Source organism: Leuciscus leuciscus (assembly GCF_965113295.1).
Source record: "Leuciscus leuciscus genome assembly, chromosome: 1".
Lineage (NCBI taxonomy): Eukaryota > Metazoa > Chordata > Actinopteri > Cypriniformes > Leuciscidae > Leuciscus > Leuciscus leuciscus.
This window is the reverse complement of record NC_138725.1, coordinates 21,367,584-21,379,951: the sequence shown is the minus strand read 5'-3', so window position 1 is coordinate 21,379,951 and position 12,368 is coordinate 21,367,584. Positions and strand designations below refer to the sequence as shown.

General features: G+C 37.9%; 1 protein-coding gene across 1 annotated transcript in view; it reads left to right on the top strand.

Moving 5' to 3' along the window:
* Window positions 1–12,021, top strand: part of LOC309501119 (uncharacterized protein) — a 31,813-nt gene extending 19,792 nt beyond the window's left edge. Inside the window, exons 2-3 of the mRNA XM_082173154.1 lie at window positions 6,163–7,411; window positions 11,441–12,021. Of these exons, the coding sequence (XP_082029280.1) occupies window positions 6,168–7,411; window positions 11,441–11,447 (1,251 nt within the window). The 5' untranslated portion in view covers window positions 6,163–6,167 and the 3' untranslated portion in view covers window positions 11,448–12,021. The remainder of the gene's footprint in view (window positions 1–6,162; window positions 7,412–11,440) is intronic.
* Window positions 12,022–12,368: the final 347 nt, after the last annotated feature.

The window sequence follows — 12,368 nt, the reverse complement described above, 5'->3', positions numbered from 1 at the left end:
TGGTTATATACTGTCGCAATCATTCTCCTTTAGGGGTTCATTTAAAAATACATTTTTAAAATCAAAAGTTAACATTATTTCTGTTAACATTATTTAATGCACAATGAATGAAGAGAACAAACATGACCAATCAAGTGTTTTGTATTAAATAACATTCACAAACGTTAATTAATGTTGTAAAAATATATTGTTCACTCAATGTGTTATGTTAGATAACGCATTAAGTGATGTTAATGAATGGTATCTTATTGTAGCATTACCAAACTATACAGGAGATAAAATATGTTTTATTTGACTTGACTATACTTTTATTTAATCCAAAACTGTATTCATATTTAACTTTAAAAGGGCTTTTTAAACCTGCTAAGAGTTATCCAGCCAAGAATAAGACTAGAACTGCTTTTCTGACGGACTGATATTAATGACGGCTTTTTATTTCTCATCTCCATAAATATATCTAGTAGTAAAGCTAATGCAAGGGCTAGAAATCAATTAATAGGCCTATGTCACACTTCCTCGTCGTCATGGAGAGCGCAGTTCGCACAAGCGTTTGTACTCCCGTGGCGTCTGTCGTTGCTATGCATCCATGAACGCACATGGAAAAGCGAGCGCGCCGCTTCTATTATGAGCGCGCTTGCCGCGCGCCATTTGAAATAACCATAGACAGTATAAGAAATAACGTATCTGCACGCACAAAAACATCAGCACCACATCAGCAGCACCGCCGATCGCCATCAGCGCTTTTATGAAGAGGACGCAACTGCACGCGCTTCGGGCATGCACGCGCATCAAGTACCGGGTTTGAGAAAACCTGGTACCGTGACGTTAAAAAAAAATTAGTACCGACTTGGTACCGAAGTACCGGGTCTTTTGACAACACTATTTTAAATGAAGTAATTTATATAAAAAACAAATATTCTCATCTTGTGAAATCTGTATTAAAAGAGAGCGATTCCAGTCAAGCTCATTACAGCTCATTCAAATGTAATGTGACTCCGCCTACGGAGAGCGCGCGCTATTCAAACGCAAATTACTGAGGCAATCCACGCAAACCTGTGAACGCCCCCATATCAGCTCGAGAAAACACAAGTTTATTCAGATCATTAATTGTTTACACCGTCTCGCAGCGCTGTGAGGAATAATAATAATGGAAAATGTCCCTCAGAAGTGCGGGTATATCGAGGAGCAAGGATCCGACTGAGCTGAGGAATACTGTACTAAGTTTTTTTCCTTCTCACGTGAATCGGGTTTCTGTTTGTGATGAATGAACGGCAGAGATGCGCGCTGTTTACCACAGCTCGCAAAAAGACAGTTTAAATTTAAATTGCGTTTGTGAATGAATGATGATGTTTTAGCAAACTGTATTGCTATACTGAGATGAGTAAAAATCGACTGAAATATGTTGAAATAAAATGTAGGCTATTTATATAAGCAACGTATTAAACTGCAAATTAACATTTATATGCCCTAATATTTCATAAAAACAGTCAGGCGAAATATGAAAGACAACATTTTGTTCACTAGATTTGGGTACAGATTTTACTGTAGAATATACTGCCACATCAAATAAGCTTTTGTTTAGCAATTTCTATATATATATATAAAATACTATTTTTGTCAAAAATAAAGTCATCAACTAAGATGTTAGCTGTTCCAATGTTGGCTATATTCAAACTAATGAATACATAGATAAAATGTAGGCCTATAATCTTCTTTTTTTTTTTTTTACAAAGAAAGAGTACACTTGAAATATTGTTGAAATTGTAATTATTGTTGTAATTGTAACCTTTTTAATAAAATAGCAAAACATATTTACAAGATAGATGTAAGCAAAATCTTAAATGGTCAATATAAGTCTTCTAAATATATCTTTTGTCCTTGCATTGTGGCTCAGTCAGTGTCACACCTGAATGAATGGCTAATTATGCAGAGTGGGTGGGACATTGTATTCTCAGGTGTAAACCACTCCTCGTTCACGCCCCCCTCGCATATTGGCTTTCCAAGCAAAACCTGTTTTACATCAATTTAAATCAATGTATTGTTTTATGTGAACGATAAAGCAAGACTATTTTCACATAATTTTGAAGCCAGAACTCGAAGTGACAACATCCACTAGTCAAAAGTCTTATTGACACATATTTATTATGAGTTTTGTGGTCTTATTTCAGCAACTTTTTTCTTTTTTTTTTTTTTACCACGCATAAACATTATTCTCTTAAAAATTCAAAAATATACATGCATGGTGATCACATATTTGGGTAGCCCTGTTTGTGCTATATAGAGTGAATTTACACCTTTGCCATTAACATGTTTATAAATAACTGAAAAAAGCACTAATGTCAGAGCATGTCAGAACACCTCCAGGGCCCAGAAAACCGCTCAGACTCCAGAGGGTTAACTGATATAAATTCTAGTGTAGAACATTGCATAGAAACTGTCTATTCCTCGTTTAGTGAGATCAAATGATAAATTTACTGCAGGATCTAGGAAAAATCTAATTGTTATTAAAACAGAAAATGTTGCTATTAGTAAACAAAAACAATTTCTAAAGCTAGGTCTTCTAAACATTAGATCACTCACACCTAAGGCAGTTATTGTAAATGAAATAGTCACAGATAATAGCTTCGATGTACTTTGCCTTACTGAAACCTTGCTTAAACCAAATGATTATTTCGATCTAAATGAGTCTACCCCAGCAGGATACTCCTATAAGCATGAGCCCCGTCTGATTGGTCGTGGCGGCGGTGTTGCAACAATCTATAGAGATATTCTCAATGTTACTCAGAAAACGGGTTATAAGTTTATTTCGTTTGAAGTACTTGTACTAAATGTTATGCTCTTAGATGTTGGAAAAACTTCCCTATTATCTCTAGCCTTGGCTACCGTATATAGACCGCCTGGGCCTTACGCTGATTTCCTAAAAGAGTTTGCAGATTTTCTCTCAGAGCTATTAGTCAATGTCGATAAAGCATTAATTGTTGGAGACTTTAATATACACGTAGATAATCCAAATGATGCGTTAGGGGCTGCGTTTACAGATTTATTAAACTCGTTTGGGGTCAAGCAAAACGTTACCGGACCAACTCATCGTTTTAATCATACACTCGATTTAATTATATCACATGGAACCGATCCAACCGATATAGATATCTTTACACAAAGTGATGATGTCACTGACCATTACATGGTAACTTGCATATTACGTAACTCCTGTAATATATCATGCTGCGGAGTGTTATCGACCAGGCAGAACAATCCTTCCATCCACCATAGATAATTTTTCAAATTGCTTATCTGATCTGTCTCAGCTGCTCAGTGAACCCAAACAAACAGATGAACTAGAGGAATTAACTAGCACTATGAGCACCATTCTCTCTGGAACATTGGATATTGTTGCACCTATTAGACTAAAAAAGGTCAGAGAGAAAAGTAAAGCACCATGGTACAACAATACTACGCATGTTCTAAAGAGAGAAACCCGCAATTTAGAGCGTAAATGAGGAAAAAACTAATTTAGAGGTCTTTAGAATCGCGTGGAAAGACAGTATGTCACGTTATAAAAAGGCCCTAAAAGCGGCCAGGGCTGAGCACCTCCGCAAACTAATAGAAAACAACCAAAACAATCCTAAGTTTTTATTTACCACCGTGGCTACAGATGTCACCTGAACAAAATATTCCGTTACAGTTTAGTAGTAATGATTTCATGAAGTTCTTCACTGAGAAAATAGAAAACATCAGAACCACAATTGTAAATGTTCAATCCTCAATCGCGCCTTATAATTCAGCCTCAATTATCACGACGCAAGAACAATTACAGTGCTTTACAACTATAGAACAAAAAGAGTTAAATAAACTTATTATTTCATCTAAAACAACAACATGTTTATTAGATCCTATACCAACTAAACTACTGAAAGAAGTGTTACATATAGTGGAAGAGCCTCTCCTCAATATAATTAACTCATCTTTATCTTTAGGTCATGTTCCAAGAACATTTTAACTGGCAGTTATAAAACCACTCTAAAAGAGTTAAGAAACCACAATTAGACCCGCATAATCTAGCAAATGATAGACCCATTTCAAATCTACCTTTTATGTCTAAAATGCTAGAAAAATTTGTGTCCGCCCAACTGGGCTCTTTCTTGCAAGAAAATGACATCTATGAAAAGTTTCAGTCTGGATTCAGACCGCATCATAGCACTGAAACTGCGCTCGTTAAAATCACAAATGATTTACTTTTAGCTTCTGACCAAGGCTGGATCTCAATACTAGTTTTACTTGATCTTAGTGCTGCGTTCGATACTATAGATCACACAATACTCTTAGATCGACTACAAAATTATAATGGTGTTCAAGGACAAGCTTTAGGTTGGTTCAGATCATACTTATCTGACCGCTACCATTTTGTCTATTTAAATGGAGAAAAATCGATCATTACTCCAGTAAACTATGGAGTGCCGCATGGATCTGTGTTGGGCCCTCTGTTATTCTCAATATATATGCTGCCACTTGGACATATTATAAGGAAACATGGAATTAGTTTCCATTGTTATGCTGATGACACTCAAATCTATATTTCATCACAGCCAGATGAAAACGCTAAATTATCCAAATTGACAGAGTGTGTTAAAGATATAAAAGATTGGATGACGCGCAATTTTCTTTTATTAAATCCAGACAAGACAGAGGTACTAATCATCGGTTTAAAAAACCGCCCACAAAACCTCTCACACTACAACTTTAACATAGTAGGATGTCCTGTTACTTTATCCTCTACAGTAAAACACCTGGGTGTTATACTAGACTGCAACCTGTCTTTTAAAAATCATATTTCATATGTTACAAGAACAGCCTTTTTCCACCTTAGAAACATTGCTAAGCTACGTAATATGCTATCAGTTTCTGATGCAGAAAAATTTGTTCATGCATTCATGACCTCGAGACTAGATTACTGTAATGCTTTATTAGCCGGTTGTCCTGCATCCTCAATAAACAAGCTACAGTTAGTCCAAAATGCCGCCGCTAGAGTTCTTACTAGATCAAGAAAATATGATCATATAACACCAATTTTATCATCACTACATTGGTTACCTATAAAGTTCCGTATTAATTACAAGGTATTGCTACTGACTTATAAAGCCCTAAACGGCTTAGCTCCAGTCTATTTGACGGTTCTTCTATCGCCCTATAATCCATCGCGCTCTTTAAGATCACTAAATTCGAGGGTTTTGGTCATACCTAGGATTTCCAGGTCCACCAAGGGAGGGAGAGCATTTTCACATTTAGCTCCAAAACTCTGGAATAGTCTTCCTGATACTGTTCGTTGCTCAGACTCGCTCTCCCAGTTTAAAACTAGATTAAAGACGCATCTCTTCAGCCAGGCATTCATATAATACTTTTAATCTTACAGTTAAATCCGACCTCTAGTTCATAAATGCCAGAGGAGAACTGGCCCCCGACTGAGCCTGGGTTCTCCCAAGGTTTTTTTTTTCTCCATTAGGTCACCTGATGGAGTTTTTCGGTTCCTTGCCACTGTTGCCTTTGGCTTGCTCAGTTGGGGATATTTAATTTAATTAATCAATCAAAAATACTATTGATCAGCATTACCAAACGTGGACGTTTTCCACTAGAAACAAGCATTGATGTATTATTTTAATTTAATACTGTGAAGCTGCTTTGATACAATCTGTATTGTGAAAAGCGCTATATAAATAAACTTGACTTGACTTGACTAAGTTGTGTATCAGATCCAGGTGTAAATACCTGGAAATAAAAGCTGAAATGTTGATCTCTTCCCTCATATTCATCTTAGATGTCAAACATATACAGTCCCCTCCAAAAGTATAGAAACAATTACAGATTTTGGCAATTCCTTTCATTTTTCTGTAGACAGATAATAATAGGCAGATGCAAATTATCAATTCGTCACCATTCACTTGCCTCTTGACGCCACCTTTTCCACCTTCACAATCATGGAAAGTTTCAAGGACATATAATCAATTTATGAAAAAGGCATCAAATTATCATAATATTTTATAGCAGTTGTCTACTTTCTACCATTACATCAGGGCTCACTTTCATGTCCTTTCACTTTATATTTCTCTCGGTTAATTATTTTGATGTAATGAAAATTAAATTTAATATTTTTTTCTTTCATGTCAGACCTGATGGAAGTGAAGGAGGAGAGTGAAGAACTGAGTGAAGTGAAGGAGGAGAGTGAAGACCTGATGGAAGTGAAGGAGGAGAGTGAAGAACTGAGTAAAGTGAAGGAGGAGAGTGAAGAACTGAGTAAAGTGAAGGAGGAGAATGAAGAACTGAGTGAAGTGAAGGAGGAGATTGGAGAACTGACATTTTTAAAGGAAAGAAGAGCCAAGAAATCTTACACCTGCACTCAATGTGGAAAGAGTTTCACAACCAAACAAAGTCTTGAGTGTCACAGGAGGATCCACACCGGAGAGAAGCCGTTCTCATGCGATCAGTGTGGGAAGAGTTTCACACACATAGCAAATCGTAATCAACACATGAGGATCCACACCGGAGAGAAGCCGTTCTCATGTGATCACTGCGGCAAAACATTTCCTAGTACATCAGTCCTGAAGACACATCTGACAGTTCATACAAAGGAGAAGCCACATTTATGTTCTGTGTGTGGAAAGAGTTTTTCACTTCTGCCATATTTACACGCACATCAGAAAATTCACACTGTTGTGAGAGAGTACATGTGCTTTGAGTGTGAGAAGACTTTTACTACAGCAAACAGTTTAAAACTGCACCAGAGAATCCACACTGGAGAAAAACCTTACAAGTGTTCACACTGTGACAAGAGATTTAGTCAGCCAGCACATATGAAAACACATGAGAGGATCCACACTGGAGAACAACCTTACAAGTGTTCACACTGTGACAAGAGATTCAGTCAGCCATCAAATCTGAAAACACATGAGAAGATCCACACTGGTGAACAACCTTACAAGTGTTCACACTGTGACAAGAGATTCAGTCAGCCATCAAATCTGAAAACACATGAGAGGATCCACACTGGAGAACAACCTTACAAGTGTTCACACTGTGACAAGAGATTCAGTCAGCCATCAACTCTGAAAACACATGAGATGATCCACACTGGAGAACAACCTTACAAGTGTTCACACTGTGACAAGAGATTCAGTCGATCAGCACATCTGAAAACACATGAGATGATCCACACTGGAGAACAACCTTACAAGTGTTCACACTGTGACAAGAGATTCAGTCTGTCTGCAAATCTGAAAACACATGAGATGATCCACACTGGAGAGAAGCCACACACGTGTGATCAGTGTGGGAAAAGTTTCTGTATTAAAAGTCGCCTGAATCTACACATGAAGATCCATGCAATGGAGAAACCACTTCAACACAGTCTGAAATCATGGTAAGAAGTTTATTTTCATGTGCTGAGCAACAAAGTCTCTTCTGTGTAAGTTAGCCACACATCACCCTATAGCCAAATCTCTCCTCTACACCTATAGCTGGTGTGTGGTGAGCACAGGACACTTTGTTGATTGATATCTATTAACTCGTGTTCAACCAACAGGAATGTTGACAGATTCCTGCTACCGCTAACCCGGACGTCGAGGTCACTTCAGTGATTTGGAAAAAAAAGCACGTAAAAATCCTGGCAGAAAGTGATGCATAAGGATGTAGTGTAACGACTATTCACTGTGTCCTTTTTGGTTAAAAAATAGTGCAGACAAAAAGCTTTTTTTTTTATCCAAAGCGACTTACAACTGAGGACTAAAGCAAGCGAGTCATTGTGAAGAGGCAAAAAACTACAGGCAAAGTTCAGGCATTGCTCAGAGTAGGTGGAAGAGAATGTGGAACAGAGAGGTGAAGAGGAGAGGGCTGAGACAAGGCCTTACTCAGAAGATCCATCTGACTGGCCACCACCACACCAGATTGGGGACTCATTTAGGCAGTGTATGCTTGAGAATGGCCCACTCAAATGTCCTGATGGGCCGTATCCAAGATCAGACAAGAGTAGACAATGTTTTTCCAAAGCATACTGTTTTCGTTCAATGTCCAATGGAGAACAAGTGCAGTGGGATTGGTTACTGTACTCCAAAAGGACAGATAGTGTATTGTTTTGTGTGTAAGCTTTTTGGTGGAGCTAGAGTTGTTGACACACACTTTGTGGTGGGGTACAATAACTTTCAGTGTCTTTCAAAAATGCTGCATCACGCTTACGCCTTGGTAAAACTATTGACAGAACATTGCAAAGAGCCATTGATGCTGAAAAGGCACACTGGAGTAGTGTTAACGAGAGTGATCGACTGCATACTCTTCCTCGCAGAAATGAACCTGCCACTGAAGGGGAAGAATGCTAAGTTTGGAGATCCTATAAATGGAAATTTCCTGGGTGTCATTGATGTCATAGTACAATATGATGTCACACTAGCAGAGCATCTTAGAAAGATAAGCCTCTAAAGAAACCACGGGATATCTTTCCTGGTGCACTCAAAATAAATTTTTAGATTCAATTTCTGAATGTGTACTTGGTCAAATTAGTGCCCAGGTCAAAGCCTCTAGGTACTTTGCAGTGGAGTTGGATTGCACACCTGACATTTGAAAGCAGGAGCTGGCCTCCGTAATAATCCTGTATGTTCATACAGACGACAACAAGAATGCCACCATCAATGAGTCTTTTGTTGGCTTCACAGTCGTGAAGGACACAACTGGTAAAGGCCTCACAGAAACACTGACTGGGGTGCTGGATAACCTGGGGTTGGAGTTGGCTAACTGTAGGGGCTATGACAATGGCTCATATATGAGGGGTACACAAGGGTGTGCAAGCATTGGTGCAGCAGAAGTGTCCAGAGTAGAGGTCTGCTACCCATTAACCCGATTTTTAAACATTAAATAATTAAACATTAACCCGAACCCGACCCGAAACCCGTGAGTTTTTCGGGTCCTGTCGGGCTCGGGTCGAGTTCGGGTTAATGTTTAACTATTTATCCCCTGCTGTAGCCACAGTCTGAACCTCCTGTTATGTGATGCTGCGTCATCAAACAGAGTGTGTCTAACCTTTTTTGGCACTCTCCAAAGACTGTTCACCATTTGTTCGGCTTCGGTGAAGAGGTGGGATATTCTGAAACAATTTGTGGACATTACACTGAAGCCTCTGAGTGATACCAGGTGGGAAGCAAAAATAAACTCGTCAAAGCGGTACGTTTCCAGTTGGGGGGGATTCTTGATGCTTTGGAAAAGCTTGAGGAAGTGGAAAAAGATGGCAAAACTGTCTCAGAGGCAAAGTCGCTGTCTGGCAAGATTGTCAGCATGGAGTTCCTCATGTGCCTCTTGGTTTGGTATGATCTACATGTATTGTCAGAGATCACTTATGTCAGCAAGGCAATGAACATCTCGATGGACACTTCCATTGGAATGATAGACTCTCTTAAAGATTTCTTGCTTAAGAATAGCCAATGAGATGGAAGCTTCCCCTGAGTTTAGAGAGACGTTTCAGAAAGCAAAAGAGATTTCATGGTGATGATTCCAGCACTGGCCATTATGAACAGGAACCTGGAACCCAAAATTGTTGCTGCATACCCCTCTGACACTGGGTAGTTGCAGAGGCCAGCTCCTGCTTTGAAATGTCAGGTGTGCAATCCAACTCCACTGCAAAGTACTTGGAGGCCTTGACCTGGGCACTAATTTGACCAAGTACACATTCAGAAATTGAATCTAAAAATTCATTTTTGACGACATTCTATTAACAACAATAAACAATTCTGAATAAGAGACAAATGTTCAATCAATGATTATAATGGTTAATTTCTTGCAAGAAAGGCTCACAGTCAGTCAGGAGAATGTGAGAGTGCACGCCCAGAGAGGAGACTCTCCCTCTTTATATCTTTATATCTCATAACATAGATAACATGGGGCCATAGCCTAGGCTCTTAGCCAATTTAACCTTTCTCTGCCTTATTAGGAAAGTACATGATTTATTATAGGGAAAGATCATTTAATATGAATAAAATAATGCATAAAAAAACTATTTCCATAACACTGGGTATTCATTAGGGCTGGGTATTGACACACATTTCACAATTTGATTAGTTTTTGATTCAATATTGATTATTTTGGATATCAGGTTCAATACATGGCAAATTTTCTCAAGGAAAACAAATCTCTTAACTAATGCTGTAAACTATGGAGTCAGTTGTAGCCTATAGGCTTCATTAGCCTACTATGATTTTGAAGGTAAAAATGTACTTATTTGTATACAAACACTTAAATTACAGTTTTATTTATTTTTATAATAATAAAGTTATATGAAATATAAACATTTAAATGATGGCTGTCATAAAAACTTGCCAGCTTTATTCAAACATGCATTATGAATATATAATATGGTGCATATACAGTATTTAGCAAAATGCTCCTCTCTAGAGTTAATTTTACTAGCTGACTGATGGGTTTGTGGCCACTGGATATGGTTTTTCTGAGGTAAATGTGGCGTTACATGACATTGTTTACAGGCTGTTTTACTGACGTCTTTCCACGGTTGAAACACTGATTGAGCGATTCCATGTCACATGATACGGATTTCGATAAGTTGTACTATATTTTAACACACTTTCAGATGCTCATTCATGTTTATTTGGCGCTGTAACTGGTGTTATTAAGGTGGAAGAGAAGATCATGTGCTGCTGCTTCTCTTGAGCCAGAGCGATTTCACGCCACAGCGCCATAATGGTATTCGCTGGTATATATAATTGTATAATTTATGTTTTTGAATTTCGTAAGAAAATGGAATTTGAAATCTGAGACTTTGTTTCATATCAATAGTAACAAAGCACAAAGATTATTGCGATTTATTGGATGGGATGCGCACTACAATGTTTCATTCATTCATCAACTGAAAACAAGATGACTAATCGATTATTGGGATTTAAGAATCAATATCGGTTCGAAAAAATGAGAATAGATTAATATCGAGAAATCAATTTTTTTTTTTGCCCAGCCCTAGTATCCATCCATTGAGTTTATTATTATTATTATTAGGGGTTCAAGCACGTCAGTGCTGAAACCCTATTGTAATTGTTAATTTACCCTTTGGGTAGCTATAACAGGGTCATTTTGAAAATGAGTGTATAAATCTTTAACGAAAACTCAGAACTTTATGAAAATTGGTGAGCATATATGTGACAACATTCTGAACAAGCATGCAACTTTTTATGGAGATCGGACCATAGGTGGCGCTATAACTGTTAAAAAGCTTTAAAAACCACATATTTCATTAGTAAATTGCCTTATCTGCTTAAAGGCCTTAAAAAGCTTGAACCCTGATAAATGCAGCTTTATTTATTTATTATTATTGCAAGTGACAATGTTTTTTTTTTCTGAGTTATAAAGTTCTGAGCTTCATTTCACTAAGTTTTCTTTCTACCGCTGTGATTTTCAGGTGCTGAAGATGAACAAGAGGATCAGGAGTGTCTGAGGATTGCTCCGATCGGGAAGACAGGAAATGGGAAGAGTGCAACAGGAAACAGTATTCTGGGAAGAGATGAGTTTGCCAGTGAATTAAGACTAGATTCAGTCACGACAGTTTGTGGAAAGAGAGTTGGTGAAGTTGATGGTCGACCAGTAACTGTTGTTGATACTCCAGGTCTCTTTGACACGACACTGACAAATGATCAAGCAGTAAAATAAATATTGAACTGCATTTCCATGTTGTCACCTGGACCTCATGTGTTCATCATTGTGTTGAGTTTGGGAAGATTTACAGGAGAGGAGATGGACACAGTAGATCTGATAAAGAAGATCTTTATGATTGATTTGCCTTGACTGATTTTTGTCATAATTGTCTTTAATTCTGTTTTTGTCAATGTATATATATTTTTTTTTTCCAGTTTCTGGTTAGAGAGGAAGCTCAGGGACGTTTGTGTTGTTGCTTCTTTTCTGTTTATTATTTTAGGGCTTACTCTCTCCTGAAGATTTACTCCTATCTTTTGTTAAGCCTTTTTGATATATGAAGGAAATAAATACTTTTACTTTTCCTTAAAGTTGCGTTATGTTTTCACTCTGAGACTGAGGCTGAAGTGTGTTCTGCACATATCTTTACATCTCTACGTTATCATACTTTCTTTTCCTTTATTACCTCTCCTCCGACCCCTAGACTGGGAGGGGAACGCGTCACGGATCGCTCTGAGAAGATCCAAGCGCAGCTTCATTGGAAAATCCAGAATCGTAGTCATGTGCCAGACAAAGGGTCAAAACACTTGCAAACAATCCACAATAAAAACACAAGAGACAAGGGAGAGCGCTGAGACGTGCAGTGTGACAACTACTAAACCTCGCTGAGAAATGACAAAGAGAACATGGTATAAATA